Below are 24,232 nucleotides of genomic sequence, written 5' to 3'. Positions count from 1 at the left end.
GCTACTTCAATCGCTTCTAAATGGCCTCCTTGCATCAAGTCTGTGCCCTTTCAGCCATTATGCACACAGCCACTAGTGAGTTTCCTAAAAGGAAAGTTACCATGTTATTCCCTAAATTCTAATGACTATTTAATCTAAGGTAAAATATACAAATTCCTTTAGCATTTAGACTTCTTCCTAATTCAGCCCTATCTTGCATTTCCAGTCTTCTTATACTTTACTCTCTTATCTCTCTTCAGGCCAAAAGATTTATTTGCCATTTTTCAGCTATGATCATATATTTCCTGGATCCATGCCATGGTTTCTCAAACCATCAGCTGAAGCCCAACAGCTCCACCAATTTACCCCATTTAATCTCTTGCTTCCCCTATAAAAATTTCATCCCAAGATAATCAACTCATATCTGGGCCATCTACATGGGCGTTGCATCTGTCCTAATAATGACAAAATTCTTAGGAATTACACATATCATTTTCCCAACTAGGAATATAAACAATTTAACTTCATTGAGTCCTTTATGATTATTCTCTCATGTTTGCCTTTTTATACTTTTCTTGAGTCTTGTATTTGAAAATCAAATTTTCTATTCAGAAAATAGAATTTTGTTTGGTCTTTTCATCAAGAATGTTTGAAAGCCCTCTATCTCATTAAATATCTATTTCTTCCCTGAAGAATTGTATTCACTTTTGCTGGATAAGTGATTCTTGGTTGTAATTTAAGCTTCTTTCCACTCTAGAATATCATATTCCAAGCTCTCTAATCCTTTAAGGAGGATTTTGATAAATCTTGTATTATTCTAACTGTGGTTCTACAATATTTTAATTGTTCCTTTCTGTCTGCTTATAATATTTTCTCCTTAATTTGGGAGCTTTGGAATTTGACTATAATATTCTTGGGAATTTTCATTTTGGGATTTCAGGAGGTAATTAGTAAATCCTTTCTATTTTACCTTTGTTAGTCCAGAGTATCAGGACAATTTTCATTAATAATTTCTTGTAATCTAATGTCTTGGCTTTTTAAATTATGGCGTTGGGGCAATCTCTCTCTCTCTTCTTTCTTCCTTCCCCCTCTCAAAAGTTTATTTTATTCTGAATTTAAGAAATAAAATTGAAAGTAAGAAAACTATTGAACTAATAAACAAAAAACTAAGAGTTGATTTTATGAAAAAACCAACAAAGTAGATAAATCTTTGGTTTATCAGTACAAATTATCAGTATAGAAATGAAGACGAAATTAAAGCAATAAGTTAGTTTGCTCAATTATATGCCAATAAATCTGATAACCTAAGTGAAATCGATTAATACTTACAAAAATATTAATTGCGCAGATTAACAGTTGAGGAAATAAAAAACTTGAATAGCTCCATTTAATTTTTTAAAACGGTTTTGTATACAAAACCAATGCCTCCAACATTAGAAGAGAAGCAGAAAGCTGGGAGGAAATTCTTATATCCAGTGTTTCTGATAAAGGCCTTATTTCTTATTTTTTTAAATAGCTTTTTATTGGCAAAACATATGCATGGGTAACTTTTCAACACTGACCCTTGCAAAAACTTCCGTTCCAACTTTTCCCCTACTTCCCTCACTCCCTCCCCTCCCCTATGAAAAACATAGTATTTCCATCTTTTATTGTTGTTGCTTGCTGTCCCAATCTAAGCCCACACCTGTCTCTCAATTCAATATCTTGTCCTATGGAAACTGAGTGGATGCCTATCAGTTGGAGAATGGTTCGATAAATTGTGATATATGAATGTTATGGAATATTATTGTTCTGTAAGAAACGACCAGCAAGATGAATACAGAGAAGCCTGGAGAGACATTCATGAACTGATGCTAAGTGAAAGGAGCAGAACCAGGAGATCATTATACACGGCAACAACAAGATTATAGGATGATCAATTCTGGTGGACATGGCTCTTTCCAACAATAAGATGATTCAGGCCAGTTCCAATAATCTTGTGATGCAGAGAGCCATCTACACTCAGAGGACTATAGGAACTGAGTGTAGACCAGAACATCCCTCTTTCTGTTGATGTTTGCTTGCATTTTGTTTTCTCTCTCAGTTTTTTTTCCTTCTTGATCTGATTTTTCTTGTGCAGCAAGATAACTGTATAAATATGTATACATATATTGGATTTAACATATACTTCAACATATTTAACATGTATTAAATTACTTTACATCTAAGGGAAGGGGTGGGGGGAAGGAAGAGAAAATTTGGAACACAAGGTTTCAAGGTTCAACCTTGAAAATTATCCATGCATATGTTTTGTAAATAAAAATTTTTAATTAATAAAATACAAAAACAAACAAACAACAAAAAAAATCATCTTGTCTTGACCCAACTGGCCTCTCATGGCATCTTAGCTAACTGCCTTTCCTTTATTGGCCAGAATGGGAGGGGTTCTTTTAGACTTTCTTCTTTTAGGCTTCCCATGCCAAAACTACCCTCTCCTTTTTTACTTCTCTATTTTTACTATTAGGGGACTCTATTTTCCAGGGCTAAAACCCAGCAAGCAAGCTGTGCCTTAAGCTTGTCATAATAATCCTTTGTGCTCATCTTCTGGATGAACTCTGGTGCAGCAAAATCCTGGAACTGTTTCCCCATCAGCCCCAGGTGGTCCTTGAATTCAAACAAACACTTACAGGAACCATGTTCCAGTCTTGAAGCCCTGCTATGAATCGTACTTGTCTCAGTGTTGATGTTACCCCCCTCACTGTCCCTGCTACATCTTACTGTGCAGCCATACTGTAGGTATCAGGGTTTAGTCTCAATAAAGCAGCTCTCCTCCTAGAGGCAGCCCTGGTACATATGCCCAGTTCTTCTTCTCCAATGGAATACAGCTTTTTGCTTATTACCATAGTTAGCTCTTTGGTTTTTATTTTATTTTTCAGAGTTAACAGTAATTGTAATAACCTATGCAAGCTCTTTGGTATTTTCAGAGTCAACTGTTGCATAGCTGCTATGGCTGTTTGCTTATTTTGTCAGAGATTATAGTTGGGGCATTATTTCTGTGAACTCACTGGTATTTTATTTTTCAGAGTCAGCAGCAGTTGCATAACCTCTATGAGACTTTGGTCGTTTGTTTTCAGAATTGAGAGTATATTTGTTGAAGGAGACTGACATTAGAATGTAAGCCCCAGGGGCAACTAGGTGGTACAGTGAATTCAGGAGGACCTGAGTTCAAATGTTACCTCAGACACTTAATACTGCCCAGCTGTGTGACCCTGGGCAAGTCACTTGACCCCAAGTGCCTCAGGAAAAAAAAAGAAAAGAAAAGAAAAGAAGCTCTTTGAGGGCAGGGACTGATTTTGATGCTTCCTTGAATTTTCCACTCCTACCTCCTACCTAACTGGGGGAAGGGGGTATAAATACTTAATTTGTTGAATGAATTTTGAAACCCTCCCTTCTACCCTTTCTTTCCCCACTGTTAAATTCCTTTGGGGACAATGTCCATGTTTTAGCTGTCTTTGATTATCTTCTTTCTCCCTCATCCCTCTTTACCTAGCACATATAATAATGTACTAAAGGAAAAGGAGAGAGGAAATGGAAAGAAATAAAGTGGGAAGGAAAAGAGCTAAAAAGAACCACCAAAATAGGAATATTATAAGTTGCAAAAGAGTAAAATTACCCATAGCTCAGGCAGTGTAGTTGTGGCCCCAGTTGAAGATTTGGGAGTCTACACTACCAAAATTTGAAAATTGTACTCCCAAAATATTTTGCTTTTGTTCCCCTCTCTTATAACACAATTTTACAGTCTCAGTTAAAAACCTGAAAGATCTTTTTGATGGCTGCTTTAGAGTACCACCTGTAAACTTGAACCAAGCAGAATGGGGCCAGATTGCACAGCAGTAATCTCTTTAATTAGATTATGAATTACATTTGAAGTCAAGTGAGTTTGTTTTGCTCAAGCAGCTCTTTTAGCTGAGTCTGTGACCTACTTTCATTCAGATTAGAGGGTGGGATTTGTGAAAACATTCCCAATGAGCTTTGATAAGGCATTTTAATTCATTTGGGGATTGGCAGGATAACTAGTTTTAAATTCAAGAATGCCTATTTTCAATAAACATGGGCTGTACTTTTTGAAGAGAACATAACTGAGTTAAAAAGTAGGATTACAAACAAATTTTATTTTTAATACATACTCATGCTAAGCATATCCTAAGCCTGGAGGAAGGAAACTCCCAGATGATGAAAGTATGCCTTTGGCAATAATTTTCCCCTTCATTTTCAGGAAGCTAAAGCGGAAAAGGTCAGGAAGGTTAGAGGTTAGATGAGTCACCACTCCTGACCTAAAGAGCCCAGGACTTTACCAAAGGAGCTGAGCTATGGCTAGACTGTTAAGCCAGGGGTTCTGTAACTGGAGAGGTTGGAAGGCAAACATCTGAGGTCTCCTTTCAAATCATTCCTTTAAAGAGGGCAGCCACCTCATCATTTACCTCCTCTGAGTAGTCTCCTGGCCTTCATCACTGTCTAGAAACTCATCTTCTGGCAAGATCACATCAACCCAGAAACTCACTATTCCTCAGTACTTCTTCCCTCCAGATTGGAGAGAATGGAAAGACACATGTTGGAAAGTGAGCCAAATCTTCCATTTAAAGAGGATACCCAGGGTAGTATCTTTTCATTCCTCCCCTGCTTCCCCCATCAAGTTGGTGGCCCTCATCTTGGCACTTTACTGTGTACCCCTTTCCCCCCCTCTTGTCTATTAGTTTTTTTTTCATGTGTTTTCTCCCATTAGATTGTGAACTCCTTGAGGAGTTTTGGTCATATCTGACTGTGATCCCATTTGGGGATATTTTTTTCCCACTGAATAATACTTTATTTTTCTCATTTCCATGTATAGTTTTCAACATTCATTTTTGCAAAATTTTAAATGTGACATTTGATCTGCAAGGTTTCTGCTTTCCCTTCTATATCAAGATCCATGAGCCTATGATCCAGAAATTCTTTATCTTCCCCTAGGTGCAAAAATCAAGTACTTATTCAATGAGTTGTCTTTTTCAACCATCAGATTCTTACAAGGAATTCTATAAATATCAAGAGCCAAAAAAAGCAGACAATTCTTCTGCGATCCTCTTGGAGCAGCATTTTTACTACTTTTCATTTAGTAAAACATGTTTAGAAGGAGACAATAACAATAACAAAGGTTGTCCACCCTAGATCAGCATGGCATGTTCTTTAATTTTATTTTTAAATGTGTTAACCTATGAATTGCTAGTGAATCCTTCACTTAAGATGTCAGATTGATCTTCAAACACAGATCTAACCATGACACTTCATCTAAGAAAATCCAATAGCTCCATATCACTCCCAGATTTTTGTTGTTTTGGTTCAGTCATTTCAATCTCATTTGACTCTTTGTGACATAAGGCTAACATAAAGGCTTATGTCTTTGTGACATAAGGCTAAACTGTTAAGTTTAGCAATTAACTGTACTTGGGCACAATCCATTATCTTTATTTCCAAATAATAAGCAAATTCAATACCAAATGAATATTTTCCTGCTTAAAAAAAAAAAAAACAAACAAAAAAAAACAACTTAGCATTAAGGTTGCTAATATTTTCCCAGAAATGAATTACCATTATTACAAAGTTGGCTACTGAAATTTTACAAAAAAATTGAGCATGAAATATGCAAACTAGTTTTAAAAAACTTTTCATTTGCCCATTTTCCCCTTTGATTTTAGATAGCCTATTTTTAAAAAATAGTATACATGTAGCATAAATGTAATTCAGAATAAAAATACAAGACATGAACATATAAGACCAATTAGGAGACAAAGGTAGATGTCATTTAGAGACTGGAGAGAGTGCAAGGGTAACCACTTAATTGGGGTGTAATTAGGAAAAATAGTTGTGGATGTTCTAGATATTGCTGGTGAGGAATACTCCAACTATTTTTTGAACAAATATTAAGAATTCCTTCAAATTTTTAAAATAAAGGTTAGTCTGTGAAAAATTATATGTAAAAATTGGTGTTTTTTCAAAGAAAAATTTTCAATTCTCTCCTGATTTCCCGGGGTTTTAACTGATTACAATTAAACATATAAAAAGAAAGTTATATAAAATACAATTCCATTAAAACTTTTTTACTTTTCCTACATAACTTTTTTTTTGGAGGGGCACCAAGATAAAATATACATGAGTATCCTAGCTAATTGTTTCAAATTTTAATACTTAAATTATCATTAAATATCCCATGCCTGTGTCAAAGTCAAGATAAGATTTAAAGCGTTCTATTACAATCTCTGTAACAAATCTATTTTCTTTTCAGGTTTGTCATAGAGAATATTGATATAGGAAGGCTTTGAAAGGTCAGTGACAGCTAGGTCTTGGTCTTATAATATAAATACAACTAGAGCCTGACAAAGGGCAACATTATCACCTAGTAAGAGTGAGATTATAGTATGCCATGCACATATATACATACATACACCTTTACACACACATGGGGACATCTACATGTATATAAAAATAAATCTGTCTTACCAATATGTAAAAAGAAAATAAATCTTACAGCCTTTCTTTTAATTAATGAGAAAATTTCTGAAAAGCTATTGAGAAAACAGTTTCTCAAGGGCAGAAAGTATTTAAGTAGATTTCTTTAATCATTAAGCTTTTACTGTGTCAGCTTTCTGATTAAGCAGTGCTACATAAGTATGTGATAGACATAGTCTAATAATGTGGACACTAGCTTTTCCCTCATTTGTTTCTGAATTACTTTAAAGCTATTAAAGTTAGAAAACATCAAACAATACCATCAATACCACTGGCAGTAATTCTAATAAGACTTAATTTAATACTATATAAAAACTACTTTGGTCTTGACTAATAGGCTCCCTGGTGACAGCACTTAATTACTGTCATTTCTTGGCAGCAGGAAGTAGGCTGCACTGGTTTCTGTATTAGTATATTAAGCAAAGCAAGGAACATATGGTTCTTAGTGTGTAGAAGTAGGAGCAAGAAACCTACATTAAATTTTCTTCTAAGACTGTTGATTTTGCAGTTCATAATATTTTTCTTAAAAGAGCTAAAACTGGTGAGCCAAACTATGGTAGACTACAGAGCGACAACTAGGTACTAGTCTTTATTTAGGTAGGCAATAATTGTCAAAGGAAAATCCATACTAAATTGAAATAATTAAAGTGATATGGTACTCAATTGAGGCCCAATTTCTATTGACTTATTTAAACAAGATGACATCAAGAAATAGGAAATCGATAAAAGAAAAAAACTATCTCCATTTCCTGAGGAATGTTAACTGGTAGAAATCAACAGCCAACAATGAGAAGGTCAAAAAAATATAAGGGACTATCTCTACCAGCAACTACTTATTCCTTTTGTCAAACAGTGAAACATAGCAGCCATGGAAAATATTGGTTTAGAATAGGAAGTTGTTTGTACCATCTTGTAGAAAAAAAGACAGAAGATTGAAAAGCATCATCCCATAAAGCTCTGAAAGGAAAAGCCCATTTATAGATGGTTCAGGGAAAGAAAACAAATCATTCCATGAGGCTGAAAATGGAAGGACAATAGGTAAAAAAATGTATCAAGATTTCTGTAACCAACTATTCTTCCATCTGTGGGTTGGATCTACTACATGTAGATTATTTATCAAAGTTCCTGATGTTCTGCCTAAGAAAGTGGAAATGGCACCCAACAAAACACAAATAGGAAGAACCACTAGTCTAAGCAGATCATCTTGTGTGTTTGGGGATGAAATTTTGAGGACATGGAGAGATGGATTCTTAAGATATGCTTCATTTTGGGTCTATTTTATCTTAGGAAAATTACAAATACCCTTAAAGTAACTTACCTTATTTCCTTCACAGAGAAAGAAAGAATAGTAACTTAACCATAATCATTCAACAAGCATTCTAACCAATTGTTTGAAGTTTTGATATTTAAACCATCATTAAAGACCCCCCTGTGCTTCTCTCAAACCGCAAATGGTTACGATTAAAAGGATTCTGGTACAAAAATGATTTCTTTCTAGGTTTGCCATGGAGTCACAACAAACTTCTATTAAGCTAGGCACTGTGTTAACTTCATCTCTTCTACATATAATACTTCCTGGCTCACTAAGAGTAAGCCAACTTCAAAGCTAATTGCCCTCCTAACTTGATTTAGGTTCCAGGGTATCTAACTTTCTGAACCTTTCTTGTATCCTCATATACTATGGTTGCATATTAAGTAAATAGCATCATCACCTTTAGGATTGTCTCTCTTGGGAATAAATTATAGAGTCATAGGACAGAAAGTTGTCTTCAACCACAACATCCTATGACAAACTTTACCAGAGTCTCTGTATGTCTCTGCTGGGGCTTAGGAGCAAATATTTAGGAAGGAAGTGGGGTACAGATACCAAAGCATACAAAGCAATACTCCTTCACAGTAAAAAAAAAAAATGCTACATAGCTGTCTTAGAATCTGATTTATCTTCTGATTCTAGAGGTTGAATACTTGTCTTCCAGTATACTATCTTCTTCTACTACTCAATTTTTAATGTAAATCAGAAGTAATATTCTTGTATAAAATAATAGCAACATAAGTTCTAAATGGACACATGAGCAAAATATAGACACATTGTAAACAAATTTGAACAGCAAGGAAATTACCTTTCAAATCTAAGGAGAGAAATAGAGTTCATAACCAAACAGGGCCAGAGAAGATCACAGAAGGTAAAATGGGCAAATTTAATTAGAAAAAATTAATAAATGTTTACACAAAGGTTAGAAAAGAGACAGTTACTTTGGGAGGGGGGAATCTGAGAAATAAATATCAAGATTTGATATTCAAGATGTATAAGGTATGTATTCCAATTTATAATAATAAGAGCCTTAATAAACTGTCAAAGGATATGAAAAGGCAGTTCTCAAAAGAAGAAATCCAAGATACACATAACCATATTAAAGTACCTTACATTCATAAGAGATCAGCAAAGTTGACAAAAATGGAAAATAACAAAATGTTGGAAGGGTTATGTTGTTGAGTCATTATTTGGTCATGTCTGACTCTTCTCAATCTTATTAGGATTTTCTTGGCAAAGATACTATAGTAGTTTGCCAAGATCCTTCTTCTTCAACTCATTTTATAGATGAGGAAAGGAGACAAACAGGGTTAAATGACTTAAGTCACACAGCTAGTGAAGCCAGATTTGAACTTGGGAAGAAGTTTTCTCCTGACTCCAAGCCTGGTGTTCTATTCACTATACCATCTCAGGGTTAAGGGAATACTTTAATACACACTGGTGGTGCTGTGAATTGGTTGAACCATTTTGGAAATTGGGTATTTGGAACAATTTGGAATAATGTTCCCAAAGTTACTTAGTTGTTTAGTATCTTTGGGAGCACTGTTTCTTTGAACCAGTAAAACTATTATTGGGTCTATATCCCAAAGAGATTAAATGATGAGGAAAAGAATTCATATGCACTATATATAATAATCAACAATGATGAAACTTAATTGTCTACCTCTGGATAGAATGGCTAAATAGACTCAGGTTACAAATTGAGACTTATTTCTTGGACATGGTCAATGAAGTAATTTGTTTTATGTATTTCTTACAAGTTTTCCCTCTCCATCCCCACTATAATATTTTTCTAAATGGGAGGAAGGCAGAAAACAAAATAGACATTTAAATTTTAAAAATGAAATAAAATATTGTGTAGAATACTGCTGTAGGATACAGCAGTGATACTAAAAATAAATGGAAGAGAAGAAAAGTTCACAGATAAACAGGACAATATTAGAATAGCCATGCTAAATTTGAAATATGTATAGTTATTTTCAAGGCAGTTGAGGTTAAGTGTACTAGGAAGTATTAAATGTCTGAGGCTGGATTTGAATTCAAGTCTTCCTGATTCCAGAGTTAGTGCTCTATCCACTGCACCATCTAGCTGCTCCATTGAAATATTAAAAAAAAACCAAACCAAAAAAAAAAAAAGTACTTGTTGGTGGAACGCCAACCATTCTGGAGAGCAGTTTGGAACGATGCTCAAAAAGTTATCAAACTGTGCATATCCTTTAACCCAGCAGTGTTATTAGTGGGCTTATATCCCAAAGATATCTTAAAGGAGAGAAAGGGACCCACATGTGCCAAAATGTTTGTGGCAGCCCTCTTTGTAGTGGCTAGAAACTGAAAACTGAGTGGATGCCCATCAGCTGGAGAATGGCTGAATAAATTATGGTACATGAATGTTATGGAAGATTATTGTTCTGTAAGAAATGACCAGCAGGATGATTCCAGAGAGGCTGGGAGAAAATTACATGAATTAATGCTAAGTGAAATGAGCAGAACCAGGAGATCATTGTACACAGCAACAAGAGATTATACGAAGTACAATTCTGATGGACATGGCTCTCTTCAACAATGAGTTGATTCAAACTAGTTCCAAATGTTCAGTAATAAAGAGAGTCATCTATACCTAGTCAGAGAACTTTGGGAAATGAGTTTGGACCACAACATAGCATTTTCATTCTGTTATTGTTTGCTTGCATTTTTGTTTTCCTTCTCAAGTTTTTTTTTCTTTCTAAATCCAATTTTTCTTGTGCAGCAAGGTAACTGTATAAATATGTATACATATATTGGATTTAACATATATTTTAACACATTTAACATATATTGGACTACCTGTTATCTAAAGGAGGGGGTGGGGGAAGGAGGGGAAAATTTGGAACAGAAGGTTTTGCAAGGATCAATGTTGAAAAATTACCCATGCATATGTTTTGTAAATAAAAATCTATAATTAAAAAAAAAAGAAAAAAACAAATGTACAAAGTAAAGATCCATAGTTTCACATGAAAATTTCTTTTTCCATTTTTTTTGCATAGGAAAAACATTACAACTGCTGATGTTTTGCAAATTTACAATAAAAAGGGAAAAAATTCAAATGTGATTTGAATGGTAAATAATTATCTAATCAAAGAAAAGAGTAAGCAAACATTTCTTTTGAACAAGGACTTCAATATAACTCATGATTAAATATTTAAAATTAACATTGAAAGACAAATATTAAGCAATGCAAACCTAGATGAAGTATAGTTTTTTTAAAAAACAATAATCACATAAAATATGTGAAACAGCTTCTCTCTTAACAAAATGTTGGTTATAGTAAGCAAAACTAAATTTGTATGTGATGATCTTTTAGAAACTCATATTTAGCAAACTGGAAAAGAGGAAAAAAGTAACAATGTTGGAGAGATTGTGGAAAGACAGGCACATCAAAGCATTGTTGGTGGAGCTGTGAATTGTTAAAACTATTTTGAAAATAATTTTGAATTACAGGCATTTCTTTGGCAAACTCTTTTCTCTGAGATCATTAATTCCCTACCAACGTTTGAATTCTTTCCCCTTCCAATATCTCATAAGGCAATAGAAAGAATTAGACTAGATCAATTCTCTCTATCCAGAAGAATTTAGCGTCAAGACAATTTTGAAGATGCTAAGAGATTGATTCTCAAGATATCCTTCATTTTGTTTAGTTCACATGATGAAACAATTTCAAATACCTATAAATTCATTCACCTTGATTTCCTGAACAGAAAAAGTAAAATAGGTAATTAGCTATAACGCACCCCTAGTATAATATTTATACATGCATTTCTCCCATGAGGCTTTCTGGTGGCTCTTGATCTCTTTCTCTTTATGAGACTTCACCACTGCTACATTTTACCAGATGCTATATCTGGTTTTGGCCTATTGTTAATAAAGCAATTTTGAGGCTAATTGCCTCCCTGTGATATGGTGCCAAGTGTCCAGCCTTGTGTACACTACTGTGGATGGAATAGATAGCAACATTCCCTCACAAAATGCCTCTGTGTTTCAGGAAGCAAAAAAATGTTCAGAGAAAACAGAGGTAGCTAATCCCAACCACGATACCTATAAACAAACCCTTGAAACTATTCTGCCAGAGCTTAGTTTGCATGTGGAGACAGAGGATGGGGATAAAGATAGTAAAAGCAAAGGTACCAAGGATTGAAATTCCTTTCACAAAATACAACTTCTGATCTGCAACAGCTTTTACTGGCTACTAACAATGGTTTTCTTATTTATTAATGATACCTCCCTACAAAATTCTCACCTGATGTTCATACCAGTTTCAAGCCATGTTCAACAGTTTGACTAAAGTACATTATCTAGGGCCAGTTTTCTTCATTTTTCAGGGTCCAGACATAATATGGCATTTTCTATTTTTCTGTATCTTGGGGAACATTAGGCTCTACAAAGACACTCAGACTTCATTTAAGGCCATGTATAATAGGAATAATAAAATGCCTTTTAATACAAAATCAAAAATCGGTATGGCCTAAAAGATAAAGGGACCAGTGTCTTAGATCAATGAAAACTTATTAAGTAGCACAATCTGGGTGCAGATTATTTAACTTCTTAGTATAAATAGCTACAAATAAGGTGCTGATCTATATCCCTGGTAACAATTTCTATCTGGAACAGAACTCTCAAAATAGATGAAATATCAGATTAAAATTAACAAAAATTTTTATAAACAAAAACTTCTTCATTTCTCCCCCATGTTATATTCCAGAAAGGCATGATCCATTTAATGCAGTCCCCAAATCCCTAAATTCAAAAGTGACAAGTCATCAAAATAAGTTAACTTAAAAAAACAATGTGAGTTGTTAAAAAGTTATATTTATTGTGTTTAGGTAACATGATTGCATAAACATCTAATATAAGGGGTATATCAGATGCTAAATGAGGGCATTCTGTTTATTTTGACTCATATTTTGTACTCAAGTTTAGACAAACTGAGAAAAATACAACATAAACAGGAGAGTCACTGACTTTAAAAACAGAATTCTAGTACCATTCCCAATCCCAACAGGTCAATGCTGCTGCTACAACATCTGAAGAGACTAGAAAGAACATGCCATGGAGAAGGTATTGCACTTAGCTTCAATCTCTGGAGATCATGCTTCTTCACCTTGGTGGCCTTACCTTCTCTGCTAGACTACTCTCAAAAAGATCCTCCTAAAACAATGTCTGGGAGAAGTTATACCTCTCAATTATGTAGGACCATGCTTCTTCATTTTGATAATTTTCTGCCCTCCACCAAATACATACTATTACCCCTTCCACTTCTGCAGCTCACTAAGTGCATCTTTTTGGTACAATTAAAGTGACAAACATAAAAATTGACAACAAATGAAAACATAGGTATAAAAATACATATAATACAATGACAAGCCAATTTGGCTATTATATAATCTATTAAGGAGAAAAACATGAAATTGCACAGATTGAAAAACTTTTACAAAAAAAACCACAAGAATTTAATTAGTCAGACTATTGTAAAACCACATAATTTATACTAAAAAGTTTTCAGTTTCACATAGAGAAATATTATTTTCTCCCATATGAATAAGCACTTAAGATCCACTTCAGAAACTGAAGCTTTTACAATTGCACCTAATTAGCTCAAGAACTGCATTTTATTGGATACATTTAAATAAAACATTAAAAAACAATTTACTAAACTAAGAAAAAAAGTCAACTTCATTTTGGTTCATTCTACCCTTCCAGCCTAATTTTTAAAATAATGCCTATAAAAATTATTCAAATATGGCACAAAGTGGTCCCAATGAATACAGACTCAACCTTTCCTTATTACCTTACTAAGAATAGACTTCTACAACACTCCTAGTATCCTTTTTCTCAACCAAAGGAAAAATAAAATGCAACATTTGGTAGACAAACTGTGCTTCTCTTTGCTCTAAAAACCCCCCCAAAGAAAACAACTTATTAAAGTAATTATTAAAGGAAAAAATAAGTCAACTTCATTTTAGTTCATTCTACCCTTCTAGCATAACTTTAAAAATGATTATAAAAATAATTCAAATATGGCACAAAATGGTCCCAATGAAGATACTCAAGCTTTGCTTTTTACCCAATTATGAATAGACTTCCTACAACATTCCTATTATCCTATTTCTCAACCAAACAAAACCCCCCCTTGCCCACCAAGATTTGTCAATTCTACACAAATTGTGCTTCTCTTTGCTCTAAATCCTGAATCCGTTTTGGTCTTAGCCTCTGGCACACTGGTTTCACATCAGATGGACGAAGTTCTTCAGGGCTAATTTTGGGTTGATTTACCTGCCGTCTAGGTGAAGTTGAGGTGACAACAAAATTCACAGTATTTTTCTGATTGACACTAATAGGTGTTGCTGTATAAGTTTCTGGAAAACTTTCCTCATTTCCTTTTATTTTATTGTTAGGATGTGGCATATAAAATGTCCCTGGTGGGGGCTGCAGAGTTCTCCGTGCCCTGAAAGTAGGAAGAGGATGAGAATTTGAAGAGCATCCTTCTTCTATTATTCTAGGCACTGTGACTGGTACCATGTCTGGCTGGCTGAGGTGCATGGCACTAGATCGAGAGTTATCAGAGATGAGAGATAAAACACAATTTGTACCACTGTCTAGTTCTCTGTTTTCCTGGAGTGTATTGGGCATGATAACTGCAGTCCTTGTAGTCATATTATCATATTGTCTAACTTGTTTGTCCCAAGTTTTAGGGTCATAACAACAAAGTCTAGAGGATGAGTTAGGAAAAGATTTTGTTTCAGACATTTCTTCAGTGGTTGAAGTCTTATCAAATTTATCTGAATTTACAGTTCTTATATTTTTGGAACTGTTCTCACTTAAAAAGTTTGGAAGAAGGAACTGATCTCCAGGCAGACTCACAGGTCTAACTGATGTCTTTATCTTTGGTGATCTCAAAGTTATTTGATTACATTTTATATCTGAATGATTGTCAGCTTCGTAATGATCTTTGTTCTTCAAGGGGTGGATTTCAGACTCATCAAATACTGAAGACATGGCATTTTCTGAAAGAAGTAATAACTAGACATTAATTTTCCATTTTCATACACTCTAAATAAGAACATATTAAATTACAAGGACATCCAATTATGCTCAAAGAAAAAAGATAGATTCACAAATATCACACAAGCTTATTCCTGAAGAGAAGATACATAGGAAGAATGAACCTATTACTTCTCTCACCTGACACAATTTACCTTTTCTGGAAAATTGAACATTTGTAAGGTTTCATTTCCTTGGGGGAAAATATTGTAGGCTTTCTTACTACCATTCTGTTTCAATTTAAAAAAAAAACTTACTGCAGAATATATTTTAGTGCAGGGGTGCTCAAACTATGGCCTGTGGGCCAGATGCAGCAGCTGAGGACGTTTATCCCCCTCACCCAGGGTTATGAAGTTTCTTTATTTAAAGGCCCCCTAAACAAAGTTTTTGTTTTTACCTATAGTCCAGCCCTCCAACAGTCTGCGGGACAGTGAATTGGCCCCCTATTTAAAAAGTTTGAGGACCTTTGTGTTAGTGACACACTATAAAAGTCCTTAAACCAGACTGTGACTTACTTAACCTACTTAATCCACTTCAGCTGTACTGAATTCAAACATAATTTAAAACTTTCCCCTTCCTTTTGCTTAAAACAGAAATGTTTACATGGAATAATATAATTTTCTAATAATGTAACCATGTATTATATAATTTAATTACAGAAAGCAAGCAGGTATAGCAACAGTAAAATGTTCAAGAATTCCAGTACCTAGCAACTATGTGGGGCTTTTTCAGAAGTGATAAAAAGAGAGAACTGTGAAGATTTTGGTGCACTCCATCATTTGTTAATCAGTCTAATTCTTTTAGTGCCTGGCTGTTTAAACCTCTAAAAGAAGAATTTCTACAAGTAAGAGTCACAGTTTCTAGGAGAAAGGGAAGAGGAGATAGGAAAGTCATGAGGTAGAAAAATATCAACATCTCTACAACTGGTACTGGAATGCAAGAGATAAAGGGCAACAGAGATAGGGGCAACAATGGTTACATTAAGAACAGTGAATTCTTCCCCATTCATTCTTAACAAAAATGGAATTTAACCACTGAGCTTAAGAAGATTCCAGACTGTCCTCCTCCTCTGCCTCTCTCCTACCTATTACTGTGACTATTACCACCATTACCACCACCACCACAACTACTACCTAGTACCAAAATCAACTACCACTACTACTAATAACTTCTACAATTACTATTACTACTCCCACAACTGACTATTACCACTACTATTATCATTACCACTACAACAATTATTACAGCTACTATATTACCCCCACTACTCATTATGAGTACTATCACCACTCCCCACGCCTACTACTGCTTCTACCACTACTACTATTACAGCTATTGCTACTACCACCATTACTACTGCTAAAACTTTTATTAAGATTACTCTTGGGAGTTGCTTAGCTGGACATATATTTCTTAATAAGAGGCAAACTCTAAAAACTGGGTTAGTGATCACTTAGCTGTTCATCTTCTTCCTTTGCATCCTACTTCTTCATTCCAGTTCTGTCTTATATCTGTTCCTTTACTTCACATCTCAGCTACAAATAGTAATTGTCCACTTCTCTAATTAAATCCCCTGCTTTTCTCCTTTTTGAACATAATCTATTACTATTCTACCTTTCCTTATACTCATCAGATACCTATTGGACATTTTAAGCTTGATGTCCTGGCAACATCTACTCAATTCATTATTTTTTTCATTAAACCCTTTCATCCAAAACATCCTAATTTCTGTTGAGGCTCCACCATCCTTCCAGTGTCTCACATCTGTAATCTCAGCATTATTTGGGCTCCTTTCCCTCCCATAAAAAATGAATTGCTAAATCTTGGCTCCTGCTTCCAAATATCACTTGAATCTGATCCCTTCTCTCTACTTGCAGCTAATTCCTTAATGTTATGTCCTTAATATCTTTCACCTGGACTACTGCAACAGCTTTCTCATTAGTCTCCCCTTTTTCTCCCCTCCAATCTATATCCTGATTGCCCAAGTGATTTTCCTTAATAAATGACAGATCTGCCATGTGATCCCTCTCCCAATCAATTGCAACCCAACCCAATTTTCCTGGAGGATCAAATACAAACTTTCAGTGTTTAGCTTTGAAACCCCTGACCCCAACCTGGACATTATACTCCCTATCACACATGGGTACTAGGCAGCAAAGGGGCACAGTTGCTTAAGCTAAGCAACTTCTTCACTTCTGTCACAGTTTCCCCAACTGTAAATGGGAATAGTAATAGTACTAACCTGACAGGGTCATCATGAGGATCAAATGAGATAATAATTGTGAAGCATGTGGCAGAGCACCTGGAACACATGAGGTGCCACATAAATGCTCACTCTTCTTAATTTTGTTACCACTCTGCCCCAGCCAAACTGGCCCATTTCTAATGTGACACACCTATCTCTGGACCTTCCCAATGGCTGTCTCTCACAACTAGAAGGTCTTCCAAACTCCTTGTGATTCTACCTGAGAGATATTCTCTTCTTTTAAAAACTAGCTCAAGTGCCATTTTCCTGACTACAAACATCAGTACTTTTGCTTTGAGTCTTCAAACTTCCTGGTACTTAAGTACTTTGTCTATACCTTTAATGTTGCATTACACTGTAACTCTCTGTAAAGTTACTTTATCTACCCCAGTGAAAATGTAAACTACATATGTGGGGATTGGTTTATCCTTTATATAGTTAGTTATTCCTTTTACATTGTGACTCTCCCCAATGTGGTTTTGATATATCATAGGTCGGCATAAGAAATTAAATGTGAATTATTGGGGAGTTTTAAGGAAGCCACAGACAATACAGTAAGGTATTTTAAATATCTCATTTTTTTAAAAAATCAAGATTTTCCTGGTAAAAAGAAGGGCCAAAAATTTTATGCAGATTTTTCAGATCACAGGGTCACTGCACCCCTAAATCCCCAGTCATGTGGGAAGGACACTTGTATCCCCAGTGCCTGGCATGTAACAAATACTTTAAAAGTATTTGTTGAAATGTTATAGTTTATAAGATACAAATATAACAGTAACAATATAGTTATTATTTATATAGTGCTCTCAGGTTTGCAAAGGATTTCATTTGAGCCTTACAATGACCTTGAGAAGTTAAGTGTTCAACTTATCTCCCAATTACCCAAAGAGGCAACAGAAGCACAGAGAAGTGAAATTACTTGCCCAGAGGACACAGCAGAATTTGTGTCTCAATCAGGATCTGAACTCAGGATTTCTAGATTTTAAGTCCAGCACTATGTGGAGGTGAGAGGAGAGCTGCTCTAGCCTGCTCTGGTCATGCTCTGGCTGGAGCCTGCTGAGGTTCTGGGAGCCCCAGGCAAGGAAGGACTCAGACTGAACTTCAAATGTTCCTCAACAGAAAGATCAAGATGGCAAAAAACCACGAGTGACTCCTTTCCATCTTCTAGGAACAAATCTAAAATCACTTTTCTGGCAGTAAGAGCTTCTTATGATGTGCTTCCTTTCTACCTTCCCAGTCTTCTTATATATTCCTTCCCACCATGGACACTACCATCCAGCCATAGTGTTTTGCAAATACTCACCTACTGCACATGCATCGGCTTCTTCTAGTGCATTTTTATTGTCATGTAGTCCTCCAAATGATGTGGCTGTTTCTGAAATTACACTCTCGTTATGGGAAAGTGGGATGCCCTGTTGATACAAGAGGATTTTTAAAAATAGGTTAAAAATGTAAATGTACACTATAGATGAAATGGGTCAAAGAGCTGAAATTCATTCATGCAAACTCCACAAGGCAACAATTGACACCACTCACTTCCTTTGAAGCCAAACATGACTCCAGCTTTTGGAGCTTGAAGGTGGGGCTTTCACTGGTAGAAGCTGAAAGTGGTAGCAAGCATACATCAAAAATCTTCTCATAATTAGCTATAAGAAGCTCCACGAATCGAGCCTGATGAGTGCAGTCCACCAGAGAGGAAAGGGAAACCTTAGCATCCGTCTGCTGAGGCCTGATCAGAGTTGGCCCAAATATTATCCCCAGATTACTGGCTGGCATCTTATTTTCTTCAGACTTTTGGACCACCCTGAAGAGGAAAACAGGGAAGGGAACCGTCATGTCTGTTAAGACTTTCTTTTAACATGAGAAACTGGCAAAGATTTACAATGATGAAGCTGGATTCAGATATCCCTTTTTACCACCTCCTCAGGTACCAACATTATACCAGTAAGAATTACAGTGAGGAATGGGAAGTAATTGTGTTTTTTTTCCCCCACATGATTAGATTAAAAAGATGACCCTAAATCCATGGTTATTTCTACTGCTTCAGGCTGCTCCTCTGTAGGAACTGAAGCCAAAACAAAACAGCCACTACACCTACTTCCACAGTATATACAATAAAACAGTTACTATTCACAAGGAAGGAGATATTTTTTGAGATAAAGCTCTTACCTATTAAGATGACCTATAAGGTACTTAATAGTATTATAGTTTGCTGCTGGGAGTTTTTTAAGAAGAGCTTTGATTTTCTTCAGGACTTTATTTAGTTCAGCATCCACAGCTTCAGAGTTTGCCTGTTTTGAGTCTTCATTTACATTCTGGCTTTCTTTGGCAAGATCAATAAGCTCATCATAAAGGTGAAACAAAAACAAAGGTTCTGGTAACTAAAAGGAATAAAAACATATTAAGAATGTCAGCCTGCACATTATGCTATCTTTTTTTCTTTTTTGTTCATCACCATACCTTGTTTGCTTAGTCTAGCATTTTTAAAATCTAATGGTATTTTATTTTTCTAAATATTTTCTATATTCACTTTTGCAAAACTTGTGTTCCAAATTTTTCTCCCTTTCTTCCCCCCCACCTCAAGATGATGAACAATCCTTTATAGTTAAGCATGTGCAATTCTTCTAAACATTTCCATTGTCTGTTATAACATTTTTTTCTTTAGCGAGATTAAAGCCAATTTCTGTTTTAACTCTAACTCATTCAACAAGCATTTAATGGACAAAGTATTGGGCCACATGCTGTGGGAATTTAAAAAAAAAAAAGGCTCTGATCTTTTAGGGCTTCTTCTCTACTACAAGATGCAAGAAGGGACAAGTGAATAGTTAACCTGGCTTCACAAAGGATTATAATAAATGGGAGAATATACTAAGCGCCTTCTGAAAAAGGCAAAGGCCTGGAAGAGTTAGGCTGCAATAAGGAGATTAGAGGAATCACAAGGGCACCCAAGTGGTGACTTGAAGGACAGGTAGAATCTGAATAAATACACTGAAGCCTGATCTCCTCATTTTGGCTTAAGAATTTATCTCACTGAGGTGTGTGAAGAATGGAAAAGAAAGCCTAGAGAGCCTTATTGTGTAGAAACTGAAGAATGAGAGAAAATGGCTTTTCCAGTGGAAATACAAATGGAATACACTAGGAAGCAGGGGATCAGGGAACACAACCTGGTTCTGTAACTAACATATTTTATTTAGCTAAATGAAAAACAAAATTCAAATTCCATAGGAGTCAATTAAGAAAAACAGCTTCCTCAAAACAGCATTATTTATCTTGTGCATAAAATTTTCTTCTACTTATTGACCCACAGGCATTTTGAGCACGGTGGATTCTCTGGCTAAATAATAAAAATTACATTGAAAAATTAAAACACTATTAAGAAAAATAATAAAAATTACAGTGAAATGTTGGTTCTCTGAAGCTCCAAATATTCCAAATCTTCTTTAAAATACTCAGTATAGCTTCCCTCACTGAACTATTCGCCTTTGCTGGGGAATTACTTTAGATATTCATATAGATCAAAGGATCTGGGAGGGAGAATGAGGGAATAAGCATGAAGACCTACTTTGAGTCAGGCACTTTACTCACCTCTTTTGACAAAGATGATCTTATTTGATTCTCATAAATCTGGACAGTAAGTGCTATCATTATTATTCCCATCTTACAGTTAAGAAACTGAGGCAGGAAGAGATTAAGTAGTTTGCCCGGAATCACACAACTAAGTGTCTGAGGCTGGATTCAAATTAGATTTTCCTGACAGTAGTCCTAGACACTCTAATCTCTGTAGCACCAACCATAGGTAATCTACGAATTATTTAATTCAAGTCCCTCAGTTTGCTAAGGAGGAAATTGAAACCTATTAAAGATAAAATGATTTGGCCATTGTTTCATCCAGAGAAGGAAGTGGAGGCAGAATCTGATTACAATGATAGTTCAATGAGAGTCTTGATTCCAGATCCTGATTCACGTTTCCTAGGAATCATTTATTCTTACTTACTGGCAGTTCTTATAATTCACTATTGTTGATGAGCTGGGCTGGTGACTTTCAAGTGCTCAATGTTATTTTGTATAGATAATATATTGTACCAGCAAAAAGTGATTCCAGTGCTAAAGAGCTACTGTAAAGAACATTAAAAGAATAGTTTCCCTAATAGATAACAAGGACAGATTCTTGCTTCAATTTAACAGCAAATGTCAAAAAAAGTCTCTTTACCTTACGAAGATATAACTTAAGAACATTGCTGATATCATGTTCACAGAGTCCTGACAATTCTACTAAATCTTTTCCATTTTCAAAGGATTGGCAGAGTTTTTCTACTCTTAATTTAACTCCATTCATACGGTAGATGCCCTTAAAAGAGAGGGAAAGAATAAGTAAAAAAAAAAATTCCTTTAGTACAAGAACTTCAATGTAATTATTTCATCAGGAAATAAATATTTCAAAATGACATTTTAGAAAAGAAATACTATTTGTTAGAAAATGTAATAATGGTAACATTTGAAAATAGTTTTCTCTTAAAAAATCTTTTTGGTGTTTACTAAACACCAAAATATGTTATGGTTTAAAATTTAAAATAAGCAAAGTTAAAATATATACCTTCACATGCAAGGCTCGTTTTTCAATTTCTGATGTACATTTTTTAATGATGAAGGGGATGCCATCAGGGGCATTTTTAGCAGCTAGAGCAAATTCTCCACCAAATAGATGCAATTTTCCATGAAGTCTCTGGTGCCCACACTGGATTGTTAATGTTTCCAAACATGTTTTATGGCATACAAGGGAGCACTACAAGAAAGGAGGTTTCATAAAATGATGTATTAGAGACCTATAAAATATGAACAAATAAAGAAATAAAAACTAAACAATGTACAAACATTGAATTACCTATGAGATTTTTGTTCTATAATCGAAGATGTAGTACAAGTTCTTAATCATACAAATTTGCCACTTTACTGTAGGGATCAGAAGTGTAATAAGGGATAAGGAAAGTCCCCCTACTGAAGCAGGTCAGTCCCTTCTCAAAAAGAGTTTCCTCTACATACTTACTGAAAACTTGGATGATGTACTCTGACTAAAAGTTGGGGGTGAGGATGGAGTTGGAGGTATGGGAGTGTCCCCAAGGTAATTTGAAGCCATTTGGGCTAATTCATCTTTTAAAATGAATATACTCCTTGCTCGCCTGCTCCCCCACTGATACTTTCAGATGTTTCCCTTGCTATTATCACTAAATAAAGTTTTAAAATTCATTGCATTAATATGGTCTAGCTACCTTTTTCAAATCATAATGACTATTCTGTTCTCAAGGAGTCCAGTGCTTGACTCTTCTGCTCCCCAATTCCTGTCCTTATGCTGGGGAACTTCAACTTTGATACTCTCTCAAACTTCCTAACATTTCAATGCCTAAATTTCTTGAATAGCTACTCATTTACACCATTCTGCTATACCTAAGAATGGTTGGATAATAGAAGGGGTCCTAATTCTTGAACCCAAAACTCAAGACTTTCCTCAAGACGAAAGCTTCCTATCATTGCATCTCTCCCTCTGTCTCACCACTCCTAAGCTTATTCTTCATATTCATGAAGAGCTCCAAATCCCTTTACTTTCAAATATTTTCTTATGTAATTAATTACTCATGACAACCAATTCCATGCCATAATGTCATCTATTTTTGAATCTCTCAACTTCTTGGTCCTATGGCTAGTCTTCTAATGCCAAACCAGCAGTTCTAGATTGCCTCTGGCCACCCATCTCCACTAATACTCCCAATGGATTGACAAAATGGAGGAAAACATATTATCCAACTTCAACTTGGACCTTACTTCAGGCAAGCCAAATTCTTTAAACCTGTTTAACTGGTTTCATATCTCAAGCTATTACAAACATTCTCTTCTCTCTTCAAATCTTCTATAAACCACCTTGTTGTCCCAGTTTAAAGACTTTGCCTCATACTAATTTACTGAAAAAACTAAGGTTACAGGATATTAATTCTCCTTTTTCTTCATCTCAGAACTCTTTTACACTATTCCCCCAATCTCTGAGAAAGCAATGTTTCTCCTTGCCAGCGTTAACCACTCTACATGTGCCCTTGATCCTGTTCATCCTATATTCTCCAGCAGACTGCCCTGTCAATCATTCCTCACTTCTCACTACCCTCAACTCTATCCACCATCTGTATTCCTTTCCCACAGCCTCTGAACAACAATTTCACCTCCTTCTTGCTCCGTCCGTCACTTTGCAGCCTTAAAAAACTCCATAAACTTGTTATCCCTTCAAGTTATCATTTAATCTCTCCTTGAAAAAAAAGTTATCTACCATTCATTGCTTTCTTTTTCTTTTCTTCTCATTTACTCAGCCCTTTGCAATTTAGCTTCTGAACTCATCAATTGACTGAAAATTCTTCTCTCCAACATGTGCAATGATCTCCTAACTGCTAAGTCTGGTGGCCTTTTCTCAGTTCTAAGCTGCCTTGACCTCTCTGCTACACTTGACGCTATGACTCATTAGACTGAGTTCCTTCTCATTTTGGGGTATTCTCTTCCCTCTGAGACATTCACTCCTTCCTGGTTCCCCCACCAGCTGAGTGACCATTCCATCTCCATCTCCTTTGCTAGATCATTGTTCACATTATATCCCATAAATGTGAGTCAGGCTCCCAAGCTTCCATCCTTGATCCTCTTCTCTTCTCCTAGACTTTCTTGGTAACTTTGTCATTCATCCCCCATGGATATAACTTTCTATGCAGATGACTTCCAAAGTTCTGTACCCAGCCTGGTCTCTCCTGAACTTCACATACCACCAAAAGTTGGTTGGATGTTTTAAACTGCATGTGTGGTAGATACTATCTCAAACTGGTAGGAGACATGATCTCAAACTCCATGGCCTGCAAAAATTTTACACATGTCTAAAATAGAACCTTTTGTTTTCCTAATCCTCACTGCTTCCCCAACCTCCCTACTGATTATGTTCCTAGTCCCCCAAGCCCACATCCCCATTACCATCCTCCAAGTCCAGTCATCTGTCACTCCTTGTCATTGCTACCTTCATAACATCTTTTCTAAATGCAACCTTTTCCATGCTGACACTTTCACCATCTTGGGGCAGG

The 24,232-nt window shown here is 35.5% G+C and overlaps 2 protein-coding genes across 2 annotated transcripts in view; one reads left to right on the top strand and one right to left on the bottom strand.

Moving 5' to 3' along the window:
- ABCD3 (ATP binding cassette subfamily D member 3) overlaps positions 1 to 24,232 on the top strand; it is a 609,690-nt gene that overhangs the window by 235,458 nt on the left and 350,000 nt on the right. The gene's annotated exons all lie outside the window — the stretch shown is intronic.
- The window catches only part of ARHGAP29 (Rho GTPase activating protein 29), a 73,792-nt gene continuing 62,195 nt past the window's right edge, over positions 12,636 to 24,232 (bottom strand). The window contains exons 17-23 of the mRNA XM_051996556.1: positions 21,727 to 21,915; positions 21,343 to 21,480; positions 19,302 to 19,513; positions 18,669 to 18,936; positions 18,440 to 18,544; positions 17,130 to 17,283; positions 12,636 to 14,850 (exon numbers count right to left, since the gene is read on the bottom strand). Of these exons, the coding sequence (XP_051852516.1) occupies positions 14,000 to 14,850; positions 17,130 to 17,283; positions 18,440 to 18,544; positions 18,669 to 18,936; positions 19,302 to 19,513; positions 21,343 to 21,480; positions 21,727 to 21,915 (1,917 nt within the window). The 3' untranslated portion in view covers positions 12,636 to 13,999. The remainder of the gene's footprint in view (positions 14,851 to 17,129; positions 17,284 to 18,439; positions 18,545 to 18,668; positions 18,937 to 19,301; positions 19,514 to 21,342; positions 21,481 to 21,726; positions 21,916 to 24,232) is intronic.

Source organism: Antechinus flavipes, chromosome 4, assembly GCF_016432865.1.
Source record: "Antechinus flavipes isolate AdamAnt ecotype Samford, QLD, Australia chromosome 4, AdamAnt_v2, whole genome shotgun sequence".
Taxonomy (NCBI): Eukaryota; Metazoa; Chordata; class Mammalia; order Dasyuromorphia; family Dasyuridae; genus Antechinus; species Antechinus flavipes.
The sequence above is the reverse complement of the archived record's forward strand: the minus strand, read 5'-3'. Positions and strand labels throughout refer to the sequence as shown.